Here is a 25,560-nt window from a genome sequence, read left to right as displayed (position 1 = left end):
TTTTGAGATGTGTTTTGCCTCAGAAGGTCAGAATATGCCTTAGTCACAGTACCCTTGTGCTGACTTTCCAGATAAATTCTGGTATCAGACTCCTTTGCCAGGTGGATGTCCCGTGGCCATTGAACTGGTTTGTGCTCATTGTGAAATGCATTAATAGAGTTATTGAGTTATGTTTTGACTTTCTCCTCTCTGACAACGTATATTGATATATAAACAGAGGCAGGTCACCTTTTGCAAGCACTTTCTATTTTTTAAGGCACAGCCTGCTGTTATGGCAGTGGCTGTGGTGGTGATGTGGCCGGGATGGCTGCATGGCCCGGTGGCTTCTTCCATGTCACATGGACCAGGAGTGCCCTGGGGAGGTACCAGTGAGGGTCACTGCCCCCCCTCCTATCTCCTGGGGCACTTCTTGTGAGTTCCCCTATCTTGATCTTTCCCAATACGTGATATTGCTTTCTTTTGTCTCTAGGGTCTCTATTTCTGGCCTTACCATTAAAAATACTGGGCTAAGTTTCTTGCTGTTGCAAGCATGCAAAACTCCTCACAGCCATCAGGAGCATTAATTTTATTGTGCTTTCATTGTACGCAGACCAGCAATGAGCAAATTACTGGAACTCCCATTACTTGCAAGACATTCAAAGCTTAAGGCTGTGATTTCCAGAGGTCCCCAGACAGCTGGATGCCTCAGTGTCATTGTTTGCTGTGATGCCTGGCATCAAAAATGGCCAAGCACTCCTGTAAATCCAGTACCAGAGTAACAGTTACACTGCTTGGAGCAGTAAAATGGGAGTCAAACGAGAGCACAGAAAAAATCAGCCTTTCTCCTACAGCACTGTAAAGAGCCTACCAAAATCCATAGGAGAAGAAAAACCTCCTGATCTGGGCAATTAAAAATACGTGAAGACCACAGACCACCTCCTCTTACTGTCAAGACACAACCCAACAGAAGTAATAGAGTTAGAAGTGGGCAACTTAATGTTGAGTGCCTTTCATTTGCATCGTAAGAGATTGTGATATTAATTATATTAATTATTTATTTATTTTTAATGATTCAGGATGAGAAACTGAAGAAACTTGTGGAACAGAATGGCACAGAAGACTGGAAAGTCATTGCCAGTTTCCTTCCTGTAGGTAGACATTAGTTTCTGTTTCCAATTCTAGTGACTACTCTTTATCAGAGGTTTCCAAGTAAGGGAAAGGGGAGTGGTTTTGTAGTTACTTTTTTGCGGGAGATATAAAACCTCCACATGTGGAGACCTCAGAAGTTTGGTTAGAACACTATGAAGCCCTTGCCTTAATTTTCCTTTCGCTTCTCAGAAAGGGCTAGGAAACATCAAACAGACTGAAATGGGGGGTAGGGAGTGCTGCGTGATCAAAGGTCAATGTAACAAAATGTCTTAGCGCAGAGAAAAAAAAGTGGCTTTGGTGAGCTCTGGGTAAGCGGTTTAGAAGAGAATTGTTTTGTGAACACCACAGCTGTAGCAGAAGCACAGCAGCTATTGTGCCAGAGGATGAAGATTGGGGTTGTGTAGTTTGGGTGATACAGTCATAACTGCAGAAACTGTAGAAGTAGTTCCATTGAGCAAATGATAGTTGGGCACGTTCTTCTCCGACCTATTATGTGTCTCCCTTTTCTCTTAATAATCGTAGTTGGCAGTGAAATATGCTGGAGGCACATAGATAAGAGAATTATCACTCTACATTCATCTTTCTCAAAGAATAATCTACTTGTGTGTTTTATATTTCATTAGAATCGGACAGATGTTCAGTGCCAGCACCGGTGGCAGAAAGTATTAAACCCAGAACTTATCAAAGGTCCATGGACTAAAGAGGAGGATCAAAGGGTAAGCAGTTTTCCCTTCCATCTAATTAATACCTTAATAACAGATTTCACGTACTGGGGCAAAATTTCTGGAGAGCTGGGTGGTTTTAGCTGTAACGTGGCCTGAGGCAGGACTGATCCTGCATTATCAATGCTTAGTGTTTCTAAGTTTTCTGTGCAAACTATTTAATTTTGCTTTATAGCGCTGTAACGTAGAAATGCAACCTAGAAATGCCTTAACTGTTACGAGACCTTTTTCTTTTGGGTAAAAGTATAAATGGGAAACAGGGAACTGTAATTTTGTGTTAGTTTTTCTGTAGCAGTTTTGGAAAGCATCATTGAAAATACTTCTCAACTGCAGTAAAACTTTCCTTGATTCATTATGCATCATTAAATACAAGCAGTTTTTATGTCCTTCTTTGAAGGTAATAGAACTCGTGCAGAAATACGGTCCAAAGCGCTGGTCGGTCATTGCTAAGCATTTGAAGGGAAGGATTGGAAAACAGTGCAGGGAGAGGTGGCACAACCATCTGAATCCAGAAGTGAAGAAAACCTCCTGGACAGAAGAGGAAGATAGAATTATTTACCAGGCACACAAGAGACTGGGAAACAGATGGGCAGAAATTGCAAAGTTGCTGCCTGGACGGTAATGACATATGCCTTCAGCTCTTAAATAGGAAAAAAGGGAAAAGCTGTAGGTCCGAGCAGGCTTTTTCAGCCTTTGCATTATAAATAGAAAATTTTGGAATCAAAACCTGGCAAGCCAATGACATCAATGTGCTTTTGTCTCAGTGGGAAACTGTGCTGTTTGGTCAGTACATGGAACAGCATGATATTTTTACATGCTTTTAATGTTTGCCATAGACAAAAAATGCAGAGAAGACTGTATGAGTTTCCTGAGTGTACATCCAGTAATTGACAAAATTTAAATTAATTTAACAGTGAAGAGTCAGACTTGCAAGTGGAACTTAGTTTACATTTAGCCAAGAGCGTACCTGCAAAGTGAAATCCAGTATGTTGGCTCGAAATGATTTAGGAGAACACTGCTTCAGCATTTGTCATTGCTCATGAATCATCCAGACAGTTTTTACCTATAATCCATATATAAATCCTCATATAAAATTGGAGAAACTGAATTCCTCGGGCTGCAGTCCTGGAAGTACTTGTCTCATTGGAAGCACATGCACAAGTTACGTATACTTTTAGGCATTCAGAGTCTTACTCACTCTACAGTAGAAGTGACTCAACGTAAAGTGTTGAGCAACTACTGTAAGCAAAGGAGGGTTTTCTGTTCCCATTTTTATTCCTGTTTGTTGCTGAAGCATCTCCAGTGCCTGAGATCATGATATCATTTCAAGTGGACATTCCATAAGCTACTTCTGCCCTCCAGAAGAAGGCAAGGAAGCAGTTACCACTTGGAAAGTTTCTCTGTAGCCTCCACATATCACTGATATTAATTTCAACAATATCCTGTGGTGGTGATTTTTTTTCAAGCAGAGGGACTGTTGCTGACTGTATAGAACCTCACAGACTGGCTAAGTTTACTTTTTCTGACCCATGATTTTGAGGGTTTGCACCTCAGTTTTTCTGCAGCAAACAACCATCACAACAGTGTTGTTTACCGGGTTTGTGTGCAGAGCATGATGCTCTCATTGCCTAGGTGGTCAGCTGGAAAGTTGCTTGGAAGCTGGTCTTTTGACAGCTGTGCTCTGTAGCCTTTCTTTCTAGCAGCGAGTCACAATAAAACAGTAAGACTTGCAAATGTGGTGCTGGTAGCCTTCAGGGGAACCTCAGAGAAATGTTGGGCTCACTGTTACCCCATCTCATGGGAATGGGGTAAAGCTGAAGGTGTTCATTGCTTACAGTTTGAGTACTTCAGGCTTAGTGCTTCAGACAGCATATAAACAACAGTAGCTCCGTTGTCTTTTTCCCTCCCTTTTACAGTGAGCATCTTTCCTGAGAGGTCGAGAGTAGCGTTTGTAAAGGCCAGGGCCAGAGGGAGGTCAGAGAACTGCTCAGGGTTCAACCAAATGCTAACAGCATCCTCTTGCCTGTTAGCTTCCCTTGTAACACCCCTCAGACGTACACATCTCTGTTGCAGGACTGATAACGCTATCAAGAACCACTGGAATTCCACCATGCGCCGGAAGGTCGAGCAGGAGGGTTACCTGCAGGAGTCCTCCAAAGCCGGCCTGCCCTCGGCAACCACCGGCTTCCAGAAGAGCAGCCACCTGATGGCCTTTGCCCACAACCCACCTGCAGGCCCGCTCCCGGGGGCCGGCCAGGCCCCTCTGGGCAGTGACTACCCCTACTACCACATTGCTGAGCCACAAAATGTAAGCTCCTGAAAGCGCTTTTCAGTTTTGTTTCCCTTTGTGGGATGGGTGGGTGCAATTCAGCTGATTTCCGTCAAAGTGAAGGTTTTTTTCCCCCTTCTTGGAGGACTGATATGTGTTTGGGGTCAGGTGAGGGTGGCTTTGACTTAAGCAGTGATGAGTATATGCGTGCTTCAAATTGACTGCTGGCATACAGGTGGAGTCAGGTTCAGCATTTTTAGCGTCTTGTAACCACTGGACATGTTTTGAGTGCTGTTTCTTATAGCGATGTATGCAGATACGTTGAAAATGAGTTGAATCTGATTAATTCTGTGTTCTGTCTCCAATTCTTCCCTGTTCATTTTGGCCATACTCTATGTACGGGTTCCCTGTCAGAACCAAGTAAACAGTAATGCTTTAATCTGATTCCATGCCTGTTAACAGTTAATAATGAAACAGGCCTTTGCTTTAAATGCTTACAATGTAGTTTTAGATGATAGAAAAAGTTGCATCTTTTGCTTTTTTGCTTCAATTTAGAAACATCTCACAAATGCATCTACAAGTTATTCGTTTTTCTCGTCAGGAGGGGTACATCTCCATTTATAAATTTTCTTTTTCGCTATTTTTCACTGTCACGTTCTAAAAGCTGTTCATTTTGCTTGTAAATGATTGGGGATTTTTCTTGATAATATTAAACACGTAAAAGCAAATGTGTTTTTAAAGCAGATTCACAACGTAGGCAGGTGAAATGCTAGAAGTAATAACTTTTAGTCTCTTTTGCTTTTTGGCCTAGGTCCCTGGTCAGATCCCATATCCAGTAGCACTGCATGTAAATATTGTCAATGTTCCTCAGCCAGCTGCTGCAGCTATTCAGGTAGATAATTTGAACATCATTTTGAGAGACAATTTGTTAAACCTTTGCTAAGTCAAAATGCAGACGTCTTACCTTAAGGAAACATTTTAATGTAATATGTGTGAAGAGAGAAAATGGGGAAGGTGGGGGAGTTCTGACCTGGCTAATAATTGCTTTTTCTGAAGTGAATTTAACACACTGTAGTTGTCTTCTGGCGTGATAGATTTTGCTTTCTCCATTTCAAATGTCTGAACTGAAATTCAGCAGGGACTTTGATAGTGGAAAACACGATTGACGTTTGTTTCATCTTTTGAGTCTAATTTGGCTATTATAACCACAGAACGGCAAGCCATAAGCATTTTAGTTGCTACATCCTATCAGACCTTTATCTTTTCTTTTCCCTTAACTCTTAATTTCAGAGACACTATAATGATGAAGACCCTGAGAAAGAAAAACGAATAAAGGAATTAGAGTTGCTACTTATGTCGACTGAGAATGAACTGAAAGGGCAGCAGGCATTACCAGTAAGATTGTCACTGTGTGCTTGGATGGAGGGATAGCAGCATTACCCCAGTGCTTGTCTTTTTAACTTTTTACTCCCCCTTTGCCTTTGATACTAATCAAGGCTCTATATTTCCGTTTTAAAAGGATGAAACATAGCACATGCATACTCTGTATCTGCTTTGTAAATTCTGTGATAAAAAATTCAACTTGCGGGTATTTTACTTTGCAAAGTGGGAGCAGGGCTGGGCTCTGTAACATTACGTAATGTTGGAAAGGTGATGATTGTACTAAAAAGAAAAATCCCACAGATCTTAAATCAATGGGATCTGCATTTTTGAAAGTGTGCAATGGTTCATGTGATGAAAATGTAGTGCCTATACATCATATTTTTCTTCTCTGTTGTATTCTTTTCTTCAGCTGTGTTTTATACACTTTGTAAGCTTCAGACTTGGTGCATGTTTGACAGTTCGTTTTACTTCTCCAAATAATGGTAGATCCTTCATAACTGCATGTGTGAAACAAATGCTGGCTATTACTGAATTCTTACACTTTGTTATATGTGCCATTAGATGTTAATATGTGAAAACCCTCACTTAGTTACTTAACACCATCACCAAAGCCAAGAGTCCACAAATTGTTTTGGAAGATAGGTGATAGCCAGCAGATTCTATTTTTTTTTTTTTTTGGGTAATATTTGAATTAATAGTAAAAACAACTGCATGCACGATACGTTAGTTTGGCCACTTTTTAACTTTAGTTAATGTTTTGCAATTTCTTCTGTTGCATGATCACACTGGAAAGAAACTTCTGTTAATTTGTTCTTCTGCTTTCCTAACCACGTTGATTTGACAGCCTCTTCATTGCATTGGTGTAAGCTGTAGCGTTAGACAGGGATAGAAGAAGAGAAGGAGATAAGCAAACAAAAGCAACTCTAACTCTAAACCCTTTAGCCTTCTACAGTGCTGAGTGCTCACTAGGGAAACCCTGCCGTTTCTTGCTTCTCACACAAAATGACTTGCAGTCATTTGTTGAACTTTTGGAGTAATGAAGTATGAATTGATAACCTATTAGTCACAATACACATTCATAATCCTGGAAGTGAATTATGAGGTAACTTTGGGATAACAAACACAATGCTGATATTACTTAAAACATGGTCTTGCACTGATGAAAGGAAACATCTTGAAAATTGTTTCATAGGCATAAGTTTTTAGATCATGATGCAACTACTTTTATCTTTCCTCCAGTGGCATCTGACACCTTATGCAATTTCATTGCTAAGTTCCTTCTGCCTTTTTCCCCCCCCCTCCTTTCCTTTTTTTGTGCTTCTTCCTTTAGACACAGAACCACACAGCAAACTACCCCGGCTGGCACAGCACCACGGTTGCTGACAATACCAGGACCAGTGGTGACAATGCACCTGTTTCCTGTTTGGGGGAACATCACCACTGTACTCCATCTCCACCAGTGGATCATGGTTGCTTACCTGAGGAAAGTGCGTCCCCCGCACGGTGCATGATTGTTCACCAGAGCAACATCCTGGATAATGTTAAGAATCTCTTAGAATTTGCAGAAACACTCCAGTTAATAGACTCCGTAAGTAGAACTGTCGCCTCAGGTGCATTTGTGTGTGGTCAAGGAGTAAGGGGAGAGGAACTGGGGCCATCCTAAAAGTATTGTTGTTTTTTTTTTTTTTTTTTCTGAGTAACTTCTAATTGCTACAAGATCCGAAGCTTAGCTTCTGAAATAACAACACCCGGCTGCTCGTAAGTGAAGCCCCTGAGTGTGGAAGCGTTTGCTCTTTGTGCGTGTCTCCCTTTCCTGCTACATCTTGGTATGGGAGTGTGATTCTTAGCAAACGACGCATTACGAGTTTGAAACAACCTCTTACTGTGTTGCATCTCCCTAAACTAAAAGCAGAGACACCGTGGAAGGATTTAAAAAGTGAAACAATACTTTTTTAGGTTGGAAGTGACACATGCTGTAGGTTTACATGTGGCTGATCATGTGTCTGCATCATTTTCAAAAATTTCCAGTTGTAGCATCAATTGCTGCTTCCTGAAGCAAAAGCCCTAGCATACGTGAAGAACTGGAAACACTGATTTTAATTCCCAGGTAGCTGAGTGACACTGACATGGCCTTTTTCCATCGTGATCTCCAGGGTACTGTGTGTAACAAGAGTGGCGTGGTGAAATATGTTTGCTGGTGGCACTCTGCTTCAGCAGCGGAGGGGTCAGCTTCACATAGTGCCACATCCCCTTCTGCACGTCCAGAGCAGTTGTGCTGGCTCAGAGGAGACCAATCTTGGTTAGGAGTCCAAGGCACATGGGTTTTTTTCTAACAATTTTCTGTCTTTGTTCTGCACAAAAAATCCTGGAGTAGCCAATAGTAAGGACATCATTTGACTGACTGTTTCTTTAGGACCTCACTTGCCACCAACACTGCTAGGGTGCTAGCTTGATATGCTTGACATACAGACCAAAAACACAAATAAGAGACCTGAGTATCAGTACTCAAATAAACACGGTCAAACAGAATTGAATTGGGAAAGGCTTTGTATTCTAGCGCTGCATTTTCATGAGGTGGCACTATATACTGTCTTATGGTTCCGTGCCTCCCACGTTGTTTCAGGATCCTTCATCATGGGGTGATCTCAGCAGTTTTGAATTCTTTGAAGACACAGACATTCTGGCTGGCAAAGCTACCTCAGGCACAGCCGTGCAGCTGCAGCATGGAGGGGCCAGTGCTTGTAGACCTCCAGGACTCCCCATCTCAAACCTGAGCAAAACCATGTCAAGTCAGAGCCCTCCTGGCTCACCAAAGTCCTTGTCTGCCTCGCAGGGCAGTGTGGCTCCATGGGTCCTTCGCAAAAGGAGAGGGCATGCCAGCCCCTTAGCCAGTGGCCCCAGTAGCACCTTGGGATTGGCTGACGGCAGCAGCTCAACTTCTAAGCACTCCCCTGTCAAAAGCCTGCCCTTCTCTCCCTCGCAGGTAGATCAAGACTTCTGCACAGATGTTACTAATTCTCAAAAGTCGCTGCAGTGTTAACAATTTAGAAACTAATCCTTTGGAACAAATGACTAATTACCGTTGCGCTTGTTGATTTCACTCCATGTTTGAATCTTGTCACTACTCCTAGTCCTCACTGCTGAGTGTAGATCATCTGCAAGCTAACTGTTGATTTTCTTCTTTCAAATTCATCTGTGGAGCTTGGGTTTTTCTTTTTGATTTGGTTTGTTTTTGTAGGGGATTGCGATTGTTTGCTCTGCTCACGCTGTTAACTCCTTCAGCTACTAGAGTTAAACATTTCTGATCATTGGTAATACTTTCCATCACTGTCCACTTACAGTATGATTCACTGACCCAGAAAACCCCAAACTGCACTTAAATAGCATTCGGTTTGTGAGACAAACTGGCAACAACCAGAAAATTCTAATTGTGGGGCGGAGTGGAATAGGAATGAGGAGAAAATCAGCCTCTTACAATTGCCTGGCGTGCACTTTGAAATTCCTGAGCATTGTTGCTTTGTTTCACAGCTGCAGCACTATTTAAAGGTGTTTTGTTTTGGTTTGTCTGTTTCTGTTGTTTTTTCCTTGGTTTGGCATTAAAGTCAGAGAAATGCTGTTTCATGAAGAGTATCTATAGTATCTATAGACGGCAGGTAATGATCTCCCACCGCATATCCAGTTATGTGTTAGGTATTTTAATCATATATCACTTGTCCAGTAAAATCCGTGTTTTCATACATACTGTATTTTTCTAATCTGGTACAAGTGAAGTCCAGCAGGTAACCTGGTGAATCAGTGTCCAAATGAAGGATACCACAACACTCACAGATTTATAGATACTAGAAGTGGAAGCCGTATTTTTGGCTGCCAAGTGGAACTCATGGAAAAGCAATTTTCTCCAAACTGTTACCTCCGCCTCCTTTTCAGTCAGCTGAAAACACTCCACACCCCCATTGTAGGCAGTGAATTTCATTTTATTTTCTGAAAATAGAGTGCTTTGTTTTGAGAGAGAGCATAGGAAATTTATTTTCCTGTCGTATCTACCTTATTTACTGCTTCAGAAGTATCTAGATCCCCCTAATAAAAATCTGTGGAATTGTGGAAACCCCATTTCCAATGGGTTTCTTCATGAAACATCCCCTACTCATTTTCTCTTGTTTCTTACCTCGAGCTCTTGATATTAATTACACTCTATTTGCAGAAAATCCACATCAGATGTTTAAATGGTAGAGATGGTTTCTGTTTGGAATGGAGTGTCATCTTGTTTATGATTTCCCACAGTAGAAACATTAGTCCTTACTTCCTGAATGCTCCAACCAGACCAGTTTGCAGAATATTGTTTTTCCACATAGTCAGGTACTCCACACGCAGCAACCCATAGGTAGGGACAAGAGAGTCACCTATGGCAGTGAGAAGGAAATAATTTATTTTCCTTCTGTTCAGTAAAGTCAACTGAAAAAGTCAGCATCGCAATCTAGATGGACCTGCTGATTTTTTTCTTTTCCTGCCTACAGTTCTTAAACACATCGTCCAATCACGAGAATCTGAACCTGGACAACCCTGCACTAACCTCCACGCCAGTGTGTGGCCACAAGATGTCTGTTACCACCCCATTCCACAGGGACCAGACTTTCAAAACTCAGAAGGAAAACCACGTGTAAGTTTTTTGTCCTACTGCTTTGCCAGGTTCATGAGAGTTTGTTTTTATTCAGGTCTGCACGCACCCAAAGGTGTGGGTAACTGTGTGCTTCCTGCAGGGTTATGTGCTGATGCCTTCCGATTTTTCTTAGTTTGGAATAATACTTCCACTTTATAACTGCAGAGGTTAAATAGATGTTCTTCCAGACGAGCAAAATGGATTGAAGGAAATGTTTGAAGAATGACTGAAAGAAAATATTTGTCAAAATCTCACCACAACGATTGCTCTAAGCGTATGTTTTTGTAAGGAGCTAATATTTCCATCCAGTTCCTTTAAAGTTTTTCTCCTCTTTCTAAAGTTTCAGAACTCCTGCAATCAAGAGGTCAATATTAGAGAGCTCTCCAAGAACACCCACTCCATTCAAAAACGCACTTGCAGCTCAGGAAATCAAATATGGTCCTTTGAAGATGCTGGTAAGAAGGAAACAATGATAAAAGTTGCTTTGATATTAGTGTAGAGGGATGTTCTGGGACTCATGTGAAACGTTTCTTCCTTTCAGCCTCAAACTCCGACTCATCTTGTAGAAGATCTGCAGGACGTTATCAAGCAGGAGTCGGAGGAATCTGCGATAGTGGCAGGGCTACATGAAAGTGGACCCCCTTTGCTGAAGAAAATCAAACAAGAGGTAGATCGCAAACTTACCTGAGGCAATTTAATTCAGCCCTCTTTGCTGAGAAACTTAGACCAATACCTTTTCTATTAAAGAGCTGCGTCTGTTTTTCTTTCATGTGAGCCCCAAGATCTTACTGTCAGTTCTATATAGTGTACTAGGCATGTCTAATTCATCTCCCATTGATTTCCATAGAAGTCTTTCTGCTGTTTTCAGCAGGGGTTTGCTTGGGCTGTTCTAATGCAGTTTTCATTTGAAACTTAAAAAGAAAAAAAAATTAGACAGGAATTTGGATTGAATCTTTCTAATACTGGTGAAGACTATAGAAGAACCCCACGGGGACCAAGCTACATGGAGTGACTTAGAAACCTGAACATTTGGGGATGTTGCATTATATTACTTTGTCACTAAAATTCTAAAAATACATATATTATCAGTCCTTTTTAGAGGATTAAACTCTTGAATACTGACAGGACACTGAGTGCAAGTATTCAAAGTTATATTAGGGGATTTTTTTGAGAACCTTGAACATCATTTTCAACAAAGAGCAAGGTTGTGGTAAAAGAAAGTACTGTAAATGTGCGTTATGCACAGCTGTGAAGAATATTTGTTCAATTTGTTAAACAACTGACAGATTGATCTCTCTGGTCACTTAGATGCTGGGTTTTATCATGGTGCCTTTTCTGCTTTCAGGTGGAGTCTCCTACAGATAAAGCTGGAAATTTTTTTTGCTCAAACCACTGGGAAGGGGAAAACCTGAACACTCAGCTCTTTACACATGCATCTACCATGGAAGATGTGCCAGTAAGTGCATGTTTTCACACCGCCAAATGATTATTTTACATCTGTTAAGTTCTTAAAAATAAGAGAGATTTTTTTTTTTATGTTTGACCTTCCTCACAAGTAGATGTTATTCATTACTTCTGTATTGTTTTCCTGAACTAAACGTAGTAATTTAAGTCCTGCTCTTAGTTAGGTTGCTGTGATGCCTATAGAAGGCAGCTGAAGTTGCAATCACAGCCTTTAGTCTTTGCAAAGTGTGTGCTCTTGGAGAACAACTGCAGCTGTGTATAGAAATGACTGGGCTGCAGAGTTAAAACTGTTAAAAGAAAGAGAGGCTCTGCTTTGTTTTGTGCAGAGGAGGCCTGGCTTACGCATGGGTCTGTGCCTCACCAAGACTGTTCTGTGTTGCTGTTTCTGTTGCACTTGGGAGTTTAAGGCTGAGCGCTGCGTTTGTGGCAGTGCTCAGCATTGCTTGCTTCACAGTCAGGCTGAGTTTGCTTTTAGTACATTCAAATTCAGGTGGTTTTCTTAAATACCTGAAAGCATTTTTTTTTTTTTCTTTCCTTGTTCAGAATCTTCTTACCAGCTCCATTTTAAAGATGCCAGTGTCGGAAGAGGAGGGCAGTTTCCACAAAGCATTTGCCGTACCTAGGAACCGGCCACTAGCTAGCCCACTGCAGGTAACAAAACATACGCTTTGTATGTATGTATGTTGATAGTATGGCATTGGCCAGAGCTTGTCAGCTGTCCTGGGTTGGGAGAAAAGACCTGGGCAGTCCAGCTGTGCCAACACAGGTTCAGCCAGCACTCCTGGCCGGTTGCAGTCCAATGCTGTGCTGCCATGACATGGGGCTGGGGTCTGTCCCCACGTGCCTGCTCTGTTGACGCACCAGAAGTGGAGATGTGAGTGATGGTCTGCAAGTGCTTCCTTAGCACTCCTTGGACTTCCTAGGGCCCCTGAGCTGAATTAAAAGTGTGACTGTTTTAATGTCAGCCGGGTGTCAGGCTGGATTTTGGGTAGCTGTGGTTGTTCCAGGTATTAACAACAAATGTATAAGCTTGCTATATTTTCAAATACATAAATTGCTATTCTGTGAGGCCTGAGGCAAAGCCCACCAAGATCCTTAGCAGCCTTTTTGTCAATTTGTGTGGGCTTTAGATCGGGCCCTCACACAACTTTCAGAGAACAAAATGCAGTGTAGATAGTGATTAATTATCCTTCCACCACAACCTTTGTTTTTCAGGCAGGTGAATAAGTGATTTTTTAATCCCTTCTCCGCATGGGTGGGTTGGGAGAAAGTCATTCTTCAGAGTAAGTCATGTCAGAAAGGAAACCATAACTAACTCCACAGTTCCTGACTTTCAGACAGTCCACATGGCTAATCCTTTCTTTTCTTCCTTCTCTCCTGAATTTACGTACAGAGTTATTTACAACAAAAAAGAATGTGCAAAACAGGGTTCGCATCAAGTATTTCTAGCCTGGCATTATAATGTAAGCTTCTAAAACTTCACACACAGCCCCATTTTTGCATTTCAAACATCAGTACTACATCCTTGCCACTCTGGGCACTGAACTCAAACCATCTCATGGAGGAGCAGCCCATGGCTCCCACTCTGGGGACACATTTGAGGGTGCACCTGAGAGGCCATACCCTGAGCTCCTTAGTAAGCTTAGGGCAAAATGTTGAGGTAGCCAACATTTTGGTAGTGATGTGGGTTGTCTTCTTACATGGTGGTTGCCTGTGCTCTGCCTGTAATAAAAACGCAGCATCTAAGGTGCATGTAAAATAGGAACTTTTGATCTTGAGTATAACAGTGTTATGTTTCCTGCTATCTAAAAATAATTTCTTAACAAGCCGCTGTAAATGAAAGTACTTGTTTAATCTTCTCTCCTAACTTACGCTGATTTTGGTCAGGAAGTTTACACAAGACAGGTTGTGGGCTGTTCTGGATCCCATTCTTTTCTCCTTGGTCAGGAAAAGCCTTTAGTTTTGCATGTTAGAAGTCAGATATTCTTGTTGTTTGGATAAAGAGGACTTTTCCTTGAGTAGGAACTGAGTTAAGAAGAACTTTCCATCTCATCTCAGTGTTTAAGAAGTGTTGAACCAAAAGACAAAGCAGCTGTAAAAAGCCCCAAGATGAATACTTAGTTTCAGCTTCTTGGTGTACCAACATGAAGGTAAAGTAACCCTCTTTGCTGATGGGGAAACATTGAGCATTTCAGCAGAAATGTAAAGAAAAATGAGGCTAGAGGTAGCTGTGTCCATGGCATAGACAGTTTTTTCAGACTGAAACACAGGTATTTTCTAACAGTGCTGTATCATTTGTCCCTCACTGTGCTGTCTGTGCTGGACTTAGTGCCATGGCTGGGAGGGAGCATCTGCTTCCTCTGCTGTAAGGCTTGCTTGGTCTCACATCAGAGGGGTATTTGGTACTGTACACTGCTGGAAGGAGCCATGGTCTGGGTCTGATGTGTGCCAGAAGGGATATACTGGTGCTGTGCCCCTAATACTTTTCCCCATCCACCTATAGTGAGGACATGGCCTGTCTAAAGGGTGTAAAGCAGTTGAAAACACTGGCATTTGTGCTTCATTTTTGACTTGTAGCATTTTGCACGTGATCAGATGTTAGCACATTATCGTTCTACACTTTTTGGTTCATAATTTGTTGTGTTGCCCACATACAGATAGGCATACGCACACATGGACACATACGAATATCAGACTAAATCCATTCATTCCATGCAGGTAGAAATGAAACACTAGAGAACTCTTCTGGGTGAAATATAATTGTGCCCGTGTATGTTTACACTGCTGTTGTTAATACTTTGGGTCTGATCCAACCTTTCTGACTTAAGCAAATTCTCATTGACTCCAGTCCAAGTAAGAATTATAGTACTCTTTCCACCTTGGGCTGTGTGCATGAAGAGGGAAAAGAGAAAGAGAGAGTAGAGAGAATGAGCTACACTTTCTTTTTTCCCCCACTATGTTTTTAATACAATTTGTTCCTAAAATTCAATTAAAAAAAAAAATAAAAATTAAACTTATGTAAGAGGGAAGTAGTATGTTTATAAGTCTGCAGTATTTTTCATTGCTTTAGTAACTTGCACTGCATGCACTTAAAGAAAAAGGCACGTGTCCGGCCACAAACTCACCAAAGAGTCTGGTCAGTTACAATTGTTCCAAGCAAATTCTTTAGGATATTTTTGACTGCATGGGGATGTACAGCTGGTCATGCACAAGTTGGTAAATAGTTGCTGATGAATACATCATGATTCACCATCAACTTGGGAGGAACAGTATGTCACAGCGTTTGGCATGCAAGGACAGGTAGCTGGGTATAACCACACTGGGAACAGGTTGCTATCAGTTTTGCACTAGTGCAAGAGGAGAAAAACAGTAGAGAAACTGGAGCTTCGGTCTTGTTTGTTCCCCTCTTCATAACGTGCTGGATGTAATAGCATTTGTATGTAGGATTTTTCTGGTAAGATATGAAGACTCAGCCGGTACTTTCGTCCTGCATGGCAAATCTCATGGTTATGTATGGGATATTCTTTTACTGGCAGGAACAGGAGATGTCTCACCATCCCAGTGTGTTGTCTTAGGGTGGAACTGGTCTTTCAGTGCATTGCATGAATCCCAAATACTTTTGCTTTATATTGGTGAAGTTAGCTACAACCAGTATCCTACATTTTTGTCACTCAAACTATACTCAGTCTCACTGCAGTGAGATCTTGGCTTCATTGGGAACTTCTTCAAGGGTTAAGATTTTGGGATAATGTCTGAAGCCCTTATTGAGGCAGACTGGAGATGTGCCCTGAGTTTCACTTGAATTGCACTAAAGAAGAGGTTACATAAAAACGATGTTCCTGGCTGCTCCTGTCTGAAAGTTAGGTTTTATTTCACATTATGTTCCATAGCCAGTGACACAAGTAGCAGTACACAATACAAACTATCCTAACATAGACATTTTAACAGTTAGAAAAGTAGGCTAAATCATAGGCCATCCACCTAACCCTGCGGGCTATCAAAAAACACCATGAAATGGAACCTTTTAAGAAAATAGCGCTGCTTTGATATCTTCTTCCCCCACTAACAAAGGAAACAACGCAGGGTAAAAGACCTGCAAGCTAAAGAGAATGTTCTTAAACCCATAGCTCCTGTCACTTTCCATTTTTTAACCACAGACTGACACGTTTCAGCTCGAATTTCCTGACTTTCAGCGGTTTATGTAACCCTTTTCTTTAAAGAGTAAGTCTAAAGGATTTTAAAACAGTTACTTGGTTAACCTTTTCGTGATCGTGAGCTGTCATTAACCTTACTTTTCTCAGTTAAAAAAAGAAATGTGGATTTTCATTTGCAGCTTGTTGTAAGACAGTGCTTACAGGCAAGGCAGCATGCCCTCCTGCATCAGCACATTTCAGGAAGAGCCTTTCTTTTACTCTTCTCTGTGACCCTTGTGGAGCAAGAGGGTCTCATAGTCTTATTCCCTTCTTTGGTTAATCAAGGGGGAAGGGGTAAACATGCTGTGCTCAAGTCCTGGGAGTTTTAAGGTTTTCACTGGAGAGAGAAGTAGCCCTGAGGTTCTCCCGCATGGATGTTATCTGTTCTCTCATGTTTTGTGCAAGCTCCATGCTTTGCATAGGTGAGAGAAGCAAAGGGTGGTTGGGAAGTACAGGTCAGCCATTGCATGTTTTCCTCCCAGAGCAGCAGAATTCAGGTTGTGAACAGCTCAGGAGGTGTAGCTGCCCAGAGCAGGTGATGGTCTCTCAGCCTTGAGAAACTGCGGAGCTGTTGCAGAAAAGGGACTGTTTGGCTATCAGCCATTTGCAACAGTGTGTTCTGATTTGTGAATAAAATAAAATTACTTAAGGACGCAATTAGAAAGGTGCTGAATATCCTAATGTGAGTTGCAGGTTCTCAGACCATTTCCATATCCCTCCCATTAATCTTAGAAAGCTCATACATCTGAGAACGGGGATTTTGTCTGATTAAGGGCTTCAGAGTTAAGCTCCTAAAAGTGCCACCAAATAGCTCTGCTAGCACTGATATCAGGCTAATAACAAAAGCTGGAGAGCTGGGCCATCCTATTCTCACACACATAGCAAGCTGTAATTCTGAAAATGGGCAGAAACCACAGAATTTAGGAAGAGACCATCCCACGCCTCAGAGGAGCAGGAATAGCGCTTTGCCTTCTCAGATGGGGTAGATGACTGGAGTAGTTAACTGGTCTAGGAGGGCTTCCTTTGGTTCTCATCCTCACGGAGTAGAAAACCAAAACATTTTGGCTATTTCAGGTAAAGTTCAAAGAGCACCTTTCCATGGGGTTTTCTTTCCTTACGGCTCTGTTTTCTCTAGATGGTCCAAGTTTTTATTTAAAGAGCTTTTAGCTGGATATCCCAGTTAAACAGCCTGTGTGCTGCTGCTCATATCTGCCCAAGGGTAGCTGAAGGCACCTTGCAGGATAAGTGAGGTGGTCCCGCTGCCAGGAGAAGGATGTGCTGGGAGGATTACTGAGGTTAACAAAAATTGAAGCAGTGAGAATGACACGGCTGGAATTGACTGAGGATCTATGATTTTATGCTATGGGAACTCACAGTAGCATAGCTGCCTCTTCATGAGTCCCACCTGCAGCTTAAGAAGTTGCTGTGCATGGAAGAGAGAAATGCAGCTGTGGATATACTGGCAGAGAAGGCTTAAATTCTTTTAATTCGCAGCAAAGTTAAGACCAGTGTCCTGCTCTTTGAGCCAATGAGAGACATATATGGAATGAATCATACCACAGAAGTCTCGTTCTTTCCCCACTGGCTAAGCGTTCCAATGCCAAAAGGAACACCTCACTCTCAAATGGCTGGATTGAAGTGGAATGAATCCACTGAATCAATGAAAGCACGCCCATCAGTGTCACTGGGTTTTGGGTCAAGCCTTTTGGCTTCTAATTACAAAGCTTTTGCATTTCATCCATTGATTTGCAGAGCAATAAGGGAGAGAGAGTGAGCATTTTCCACAAGGAACGTCTTGATTTTGTTCCTGTGCTGTTTTCCTATATGCCCCAAACTGTTTGCTCGGGTCTCCTCCCTTTTCATAAGTCCTGGAAATGCTGCTGTCTGCAGGGCAGTGACGCTTTCCAGTAGCAGAGCCCTGTCAATACTCACTGGGATTCTGGCATGGAAGGAAGCGCCGTGCTTCTCAGCCTGCAGTTTTGCTTTCCCTTTTCGCTAAGCGATCCATTAGCTGCGGGTGTTCAGCCCGGGCAACATGCTGTGCATCGGTCATGGGACTCAGCGCTCCCTGCCAAGAGCGGCAGTCGAATCTCTCGCCTTCAGATGACTTTCACACGTGCCTCCAGTGCGGCAGGCAAGGCAAGGCATTGTGCTTTGTTATGTGCTCGCTGCTCGGAGCCAAGGCTTCAGACGGGAAAAGTTTATTAAAAATACCTACTGTAAATGTTACCCGAATTCCCCAGGGTAAAATTGAAATACGCCGCGGTGGTGAATACGCTACTTTGGGTCAAATTTGTCTGTATTCGCCAAGTTCTCACCGTCTTCAATGAGAGCTCGATGCAAACTGTAAATTTACATGGTAAATTGTCCCAAGGGAGAAGGAAAAGAAAAACAAAAGTGTAATGAATTTCTGGGAAAATACGACTAGGGTCGAAATTCAGTAGGGTGGACTGTCCTGTGCTGTGTCTCCAGGAGTAAGCAGCTTGGGGCAGATGTGTGCTGGGGACCCTGCTCCCCCGGGGCATGGGGACAGCTGGCTCTGAGGGGAGGGCAGGGGGGCTGCAGCCCGTGTGGCGTCTGCTATGCCTCTGGCATAGGCTGAGCAAGGAGCAGGCTTCAGGTGGAAGGAGTGACGTGCAGCAGCCTGCTGAGATGTGGGAGATACGGGATGCGGATTTTGTTGTTTTTTTTTTTTCCTAAAAACACACGGCTGTTAATACAAAGAGCTCAGTGTAGGTACTAACAATGAAATGTAATTAATGAAATCGGGACACTACTTGCCTGAAGTTACTTCCATTTTTCAAAAACTGACATACAGTGATGGATGGGCTTTCCCTTACGTATTTACAGTTACCTAGGGTTCTGCTGCTCTAACTTCTCTCAACCAGTTACTTTGAAGCTTTGAAAGGTCACAGGAAAATACTGAATGGACACATATTTCTCTGCCTGAAAGTGATGGATATTTTGGAGCTACCAACTGCTTTTGAGATGGACAGACCATAGCTGACTTCTAAGCAAAACCGATGGCATTGCACCAACAGTTACTTTGGTCCCTGATGCAAATGCCTCTAAAATAGCAGGGGAAAGTATTTGCAGGTGCCCAAGTCTCACTGAGGATCAGTACGAGGCTGCAGGTTGCCAGCTGATGTAGGCACCTTTGAAAAAGTTACCTTGGGAGCTGCTTAACCAAAGCATAAAAGATCTGTGGCGTTGCATGCAAAAAGTGTGTCACACCTGCTTTTGGCTGCAGCGTGTGCCCAAGGCTCACAGCACAAGGTGCACAGCCCGCCCAGGCTGAACCACTCTTGAGGGAGGTAATTGCATGTTTGTTCACTTCTCAGATGTAGGTTTCCCACAAAAAGTTGCAGAAACTAATGATTTGAAGCTGGACCTTGTTCTCCTTTACACAGGGAACTCCTACTGAAACTGAGCAGGAGTTCAGCCTGCAGAAGGGCATCAGTAGCAGAGACAACATTTGGAACTTGTCCACTTAGGAGAGAGCTATGTCTGGGGAACCCCAGAGGGCTACCCTGCTCGTCCCCACCATGGTCACACAGCTTATTCACTGTTTTTGTCCCTATTAGGCTGCAAGCCTTCCAGAGCAGGGAACCTCAGTCCCTGTGTAGCAGTGCCCTGATTAGGGCCTATAATGAAATTTATCTGCATTTCCTATGCTGCCTTCTACATGTACCTATGCCTTGTATGACACTGTTTACAATCCAAAGAGCATTCTTCAAGAGGATAGTTGAAGGATCCTCTTGCACAGTTAGCAGCTAGAAGGAGCAGCATAAAGAACCATGGGCATCCTGGGGTGCTTCTGCTCTTAGTGGTCAGTTTGTAGTTCAGTAAGTACACTTTGCTTGGTGTCCTAAGTGTTGGGAAGGCTTTGGCCATCTTGTTGAGTGATGTAGATCTCGAACTGCAAAGATGAACCTTGTTGAAAGTAGAGGAAAGCTGATTTGTGTTTCTTTGTGGATCTTGGGCTTAGACCTTCTTAATCTTGAGGGGTCCCATGAGCTTTCATGAGAGCAGTCGTGTGCCTTTTTTGGAATTCAAAGTTTATACTTAGCTGTCTGTATCTAATAATCTGGTTTTTATTTAGGGTTTAGTGAATATCTCAATGTGGAAAAACAAATAAACTGAGTAATTGAAAGTGTTGAAGCACAAAACAATACACGTATGTGAGTGTGTGTGTAATACTGGTAAGTTCCAGGAGCTTTGAAATTTCATTACTGTTTATAGCTCAAGGCAATGAGAAACGTCTTGTATGTGTAGGGAGTAAATAAACACACTGTGCACAGCCTACTGTGCAGATATGTTTATCTCAGTTTAACATTATACTAAATGGTGTCTCTAACCTCCATAAATACCACAAGAAGCAAAATGGCTTTCTTGATAATTAAAATGTTGCTTCTGCCAAGGGTCCCCCCACATCTCCTCTCTTGCCAGAGGAGCTCTGCTCACAGACACATGCTAATTGCTGCATGCAGGTGAAAGCAGCTTCAGGCACAGAACTTTTTGCTTGCTGTGCTCAGGCTGTCAGGGTCCTTAATATGGACTTAGAATAAACCGTGAGCGGGAACTTGAGAGTTGTTGAATCCTGGCTCTGCTGGTGTGCTGTTGTGAGGATGGTCTGGTTGCTGTGGTCACAAGCTGAGAAGCAAGGATCGAGTTTTTTTTCCTGCTGTGCTGAGGTGTCCCTTCCTTTGGAGTTGGCACAACACCCCATTGCAGGCTTGCTTGACGCCTAATGGCACGTTTGCAGCTGAGGGCCCGCAAACAAATGCCCTGACATCAACCCCAAATCTTTCTGCTTGTTTCCAACGTAGCATCTGAACAATGCTTGGGAGTCGGCGTCTTGCGGGAAGACCGAGGACCAGATGGCCCTGACTGACCAGGCACGCAAGTACATGGCCGCGTTCCCAACCCGGACTCTGGTGATGTGAAAGGGCCGATGGACTTCTCCGGAGAAGCATTATGGTTGGCAAACACTCCTCGTTCGCTGGGAAGTCCCTGTTCCTCTAAACAAGGACTTTTTGTGAATGGGAGACGAGCCTATCTTTGTTGTGGTACAACAGTTGGGAGAGCACGAAGTGCATTTAGTCACTGAGCATATATATTCTTGTTGGATTTCACCCAACTTAAGAGAATTTTTGTTTTTTTTTTGAGTGAATGAACGATACTTGCCTAAATTATTAGGTACTAAGTTTTAATCAGTAATTAATGATCTTAAGTGCAGACTTACAAATACAGGCATTTTTTTTGTACTTTCTGAGATCAAGCAGACGTGATACACCAGTATTGTTATTTCAGTGATGTGCTATCCAGGGGTGGGGGTTTGTTTGTTTCTTTTTTATTATTTTTTTATCATAACAGAGCAGGTACTCAAACAGATGTATTTTAAGTCACTGAACAAAATGCATTGGTGTAAAATACTGAAGTAAAAAAGCATTACTACACACGCTAGTCTGTGCAAAGGGGGAAGACTGATCCAGTTCGTGAATGCTCAGACATCCATTCCTCTTGAAATACTCTTTCATTCTGTTTATGGTTCTAGACCATTATACGTTGTGTGTTTCTGTTGGGGGGGTTAATTAGCTTGCTTTAAAAAAAAATATTACTGTATGAAACATAGATTTATAAGAAAAATTATATTTTTATTCAGTAATTTAATTTTGTAAATGCCAAATGAATACTGTGTTTTGCTGCTAAAGACCTTAGCGTGTAGACATGCTGCTAGTGTAAAAGGAGCAGTAGAGCTTTATATGGAAAGAAGACAGATGTTGATGTTAGCTACTTGACTATGCACTAGCATTTCAGACTTTTTTATTTTAATTTTCTTTTTACATCATTTCTATTTTTTCCCCATTTTTTTTTTTTTACAAGCAATATTTTTGAACACTGTTCCTGGGAGATTTTTTTTTTGTTTTAATTGTCTCAATGTGTGGTTTTGTTTCACACTGGTTCGTAACAGCATGTATTGCACCTTCATATGTTTGGGAGAACACTGTCTCGTTCGTGTTGTCTGTTTTGTTCCATGTCTAGCTAATTGTTCCCTACCTTGGGTCTTATGTACTGAATCAGGTTCTTAGAAATATATGCTTCCTCATACTGCCATACCAAATCTTTATCGATATGGCAAAACACTGATTTTATTTTATTTTTTTAATTGTCCTCTTTTTTTTTCTTTTCTTTTTTTTTTTTTTATAACAGCCTTTGAATTTGCTGCCTTAATAGCATTTGGTGCAGCTTCACCTGCACTTAATTTTTTTATACGACAATGTACTGCCTTGTAGATAAATAAAGTGTGTTCTTTTTTACTTAAACCCATACGGTCTCCTAATCTTGTTTGTCTTTAATGTTTAGGCAGTGTTGTTCTAGGCAACAATCTAGCCAAGAAGGCTTTTTTCCAGCTCGCTTAGATAAGTAAGGAATAGTGTTGCATATACCGTAGGTAGCCTTAACATCCTCAGTTGCTGAAAAGCTGAAAAAGCGCAGTACAAAACAGCCTATTCGACGTTGTGGGCTCAAGGCACATCTGTGGTGACATAAAGTCCAGGTCAGCCTCAGCCGGTGGGAGACTTTATGCACCTTTTGTGCAAAACTGCTCTTCTCCCAAAATGCCAGCTAACTTATTTCTTCATTGAAGACCATGAGATCAGGAACCAACAGAGTTAAGAGCAAAATATTCTGGAGCTCCTATACTGTAGAACAGACTTTTTCACACTTTCTTAAGAAACCAGAGGTTGGTATATATTTTGAAACTCAAGCACGTAACTTGGTACAGCAAGTAATTGGGCAGTCCAGGCCCAGGAAAGCTAGAGAGTATTGCCTTACAAAAAAGAAAAAAAAGAAGAAGAACAACTTGCCAGGAAAGCTTTATTAAGGATCCTGAAGTGCATCCTTTGCTGAAATTAGTGTAAGCTCTCCAAAGTTGTCCTTGAGAGCGGAGTCCAACTCTGTGCAGGAAGCAATTGAGGTCAGTCCCCAAAGCTCTCTGCAGGTTGCTGGTAAGGGCTGGGGCGACTTCAAAGCCTAAAGGCTGTTCAGAGGAAAGCTGTCCCAGTAAGGATATGTACCACAATAGGAGTATCCTTTGCAGCTCTGCTGCTGCTGGGCTCACATTGGACACTGCAGTAATTTTAGAGAGGGGAACCTGAGCTTTCCAGGATCCTACAGGTTGGCATGAGGAGTGGGAGAGGGTGGATGAGGAGAAGGACCAGTTTCCAGACTTACAGAGTGGGGGGCCCAGCAAGAGCCAACCCTGAAGTGGTTCTGGAGCAGTTACTGCAGGCAGGACCCCGGATCTGAGTAGAGATTACAGAGAAGAGGAAGTCTGCGGGAGCGCTTGTGTGTGTGAAGGTTGTGGGCTCGAGCCATAGAAACACTTGTGCAATATGTGTGAGGGGACTGCAGGACTGCATGGCGTGCAACTTGGGAAGAGGGAAAGGTCTGACTTTGAGGTATGCCACAGTTTAAGCAACATGTTACAGCTTAAAAGAAAAAAAAAAAAAAAGAAAGAAAGAAAGGAAAAAGGAACACCAGGCTTACAGTCCAGTCTTAGAGGGAAAGCTCTTGCTGTGTGAGGCTCCAGCTGCAACTGCACCGGGCATGGCTGCCTTTAAACAGATCATTATCTAGGGCCCTGTGCAGAGCAGTGCTGGGAAGCACAGAGGCTCACCTTACAGCTGCCCAACATGAGGATTTTTTTTCCACCACCTACAGTTGCCTAAAATACATTTTTACATGCAAAATCATTGCCATAATTTTCTTGTCGATGGGCACGCTTACCTCTAATACAGAGGAAAATGTTTCTATTTCCCCCTCTCTCATTTCATTGAAAATGCAAAACACTTGCTAGATTAAGGGCGATTTACATATGATTCTGCATGCATGTGGTGCTCAGCATGAGTGAAGGAAAAGGCTTTGTTTCAATGCTGTAGCCCAGGAACCTGATTAGTTTTCCTCCACCGATACTCACTAAATTTCCTTCGCCACCTCCTACATGTCTTTCTCACACAAATATCCCCACCACATGGCTATGTTCTGCCTATAGTCAAAATACACACCTTTATTCCAGCAGTTTAAGAGGTGTCCTCTGTGACTGTTGAATTCTGTCTTGTGTATTGGGCAAGCAAAACCTGTGTAAATGGTGTCAGGGGCAGATGTTTGGCCTTGCAGTGACCCTCTGTGCAGGTGTATATCCATCCCAGATCCATTCAAAGCCAGAGTAACCTACCAAAATGAAGGGAAAACAGGTTCAGTCAAGTTCTCATTTAATGGAGGTTAGATATTTGGCTCAAATTCCAACTTAATAATGTTGTCAGTGGGAATTCTTTTGATTTCTGAAAAGAATGTAAATTATCATTTCAGCATGTGCCACTAATTAAAAATAAAGAGGCAAAGGAGCCAGGGCAAAAATAAAGGGAAATACCAGAGCATGAGGTATTTCCCAGCTAGGCTGTGTAACTCTCTAGCTTTTCTCAGCATATTGTTCCTCAGTGAAGCATACTCTGTCACAGAAGTAGCTCTTGAGGGACTTGAACTCCTGCAACTTCAAGTCCCACAAGTCATACCACTGTGACAACCATCAGACTAAACTGAGAAGGTGCCAGAGCTGGAAATATTTTAGGAAAAAACAAACAAACAAACAAAAAGCACTACCATTTGAATGAACAAGAGGGATTCTGTAGTTAGGAGCCAAAACTGTAAATATGCTGGAGAGTAAAGCACAGAGTCCAGCATTGAGTGTTCTGTAACACGGAGTGATTTTTTCAAAGAAGCCAGAGGAAAATGTATTTTTTTCTCAGTATTTACTGTCTTGATACTTGTCCAAGCCAGCTAAGTCAATGGCCACCAACCTTCTCTGAAGCATACATAGCCAGTCACGTAAGCAGAGGGTGTTTCTGTAGGGCTGTAGCATCATAGTCTTCACCTCCTCTTACTCCTGCCACATTTACTTGTATTTCTGCCCTGTCCCCATGTAGAGCAGGGCTGATGGCAAAGTTCAGAAAGCAAATATGTTCTTAGAAATCTATCTAAAAACTCTATACCCCTTGAAATGGAAAAGGATATGTTAAAAATGTTCCTATTTGGGAAAATGAATGATTCTAAGGCACTGTTCTGCATCTTACTTGCCTCCTCATTCTCTGGCACAGGTGGTATCAGTCGACAGCTCCAGTGCTGCTCAGGCTCAGTGTTTCTGATGCTCTACCTGAGCAGCCAAGGAAAGACACTGACCACCTCTTACAACTACTGGGATAATGTCTTAATTCAGATAGAAACCATCATTCCTGATCAAACATGCTTGTTCCCTTTGTTTGACTCTTTTCTTTGAACTTGACTTAGAAGTCTCAGCAGTTTTCACTAGAGATCCCCGGTACCACCACAAACTCATGTGACTTCTTCACTCTGTGACTCCTACATGTAACTTAACAAAGATAAATCATGAAGCTCCAAATACTGCCTTCAGAGGTGCTTGCAAACTGACACCGGACATGCAACTCATAGTTAAATGCTGTGAAATGTAGCCACTCTGCCACTATTTGTCTGTAAGTTATTTGTGACCGTGGTTTTTTCGCACTGCCTCTTGATACATGACATTTTTACAAGGCATTTTTCCAGTCCACTTGAATATCACAACAATTACTGATTTTGTTTTACTCCTTAAAAAGACTCTGCTTCTTGGGCCATACGGCTGCCCATTTACAGACTTGTTCAACTTACACCTGAGGAAATTCCATT

At 42.3% G+C, this 25,560-nt stretch overlaps 1 protein-coding gene and 1 long non-coding RNA gene across 8 annotated transcripts in view; one reads left to right on the top strand and one right to left on the bottom strand.

Annotated features, from left to right (window-relative positions):
* MYB (MYB proto-oncogene, transcription factor) overlaps positions 1-22,146 on the top strand; it is a 25,730-nt gene extending 3,584 nt beyond the window's left edge. Inside the window, exons 3-16 of one of the 7 annotated variants that reach the window (XM_046938533.1) lie at positions 1,056-1,127; positions 1,752-1,844; positions 2,248-2,468; positions 3,924-4,158; positions 4,931-5,011; positions 5,410-5,514; positions 6,833-7,090; positions 8,336-8,485; positions 10,017-10,159; positions 10,500-10,614; positions 10,701-10,826; positions 11,505-11,615; positions 12,167-12,274; positions 20,646-22,146. In XM_046938533.1, the coding sequence (XP_046794489.1) occupies positions 1,056-1,127; positions 1,752-1,844; positions 2,248-2,468; positions 3,924-4,158; positions 4,931-5,011; positions 5,410-5,514; positions 6,833-7,090; positions 8,336-8,485; positions 10,017-10,159; positions 10,500-10,614; positions 10,701-10,826; positions 11,505-11,615; positions 12,167-12,274; positions 20,646-20,762 (1,935 nt within the window). In that variant the 3' untranslated portion in view covers positions 20,763-22,146. Of the gene's footprint in view, positions 1-1,055; positions 1,128-1,751; positions 1,845-2,247; positions 2,469-3,923; positions 4,159-4,930; positions 5,012-5,409; positions 5,515-6,832; positions 7,091-8,125; positions 8,486-10,016; positions 10,160-10,499; positions 10,615-10,700; positions 10,827-11,504; positions 11,616-12,166; positions 12,275-20,645 lie in introns of all 7 variants that reach the window. The other 6 variants (XM_046938530.1, XM_046938531.1, NM_205306.2 and 3 more) reach the window with 6 other exon arrangements.
* Positions 21,646-25,560, bottom strand: LOC112532083. The gene is made up of 2 exons (XR_003074339.3): positions 23,886-25,560; positions 21,646-23,123 (listed from the first exon to the last, which is right to left on the bottom strand). It is a non-coding gene; the product is annotated as an uncharacterized LOC112532083 (long non-coding RNA).

This window comes from Gallus gallus, chromosome 3 (assembly GCF_016699485.2).
Source record: "Gallus gallus isolate bGalGal1 chromosome 3, bGalGal1.mat.broiler.GRCg7b, whole genome shotgun sequence".
Classification (NCBI taxonomy): Eukaryota; Metazoa; Chordata; class Aves; order Galliformes; family Phasianidae; genus Gallus; species Gallus gallus.
This window is presented reverse-complemented; position numbering and strand designations above follow the sequence as displayed.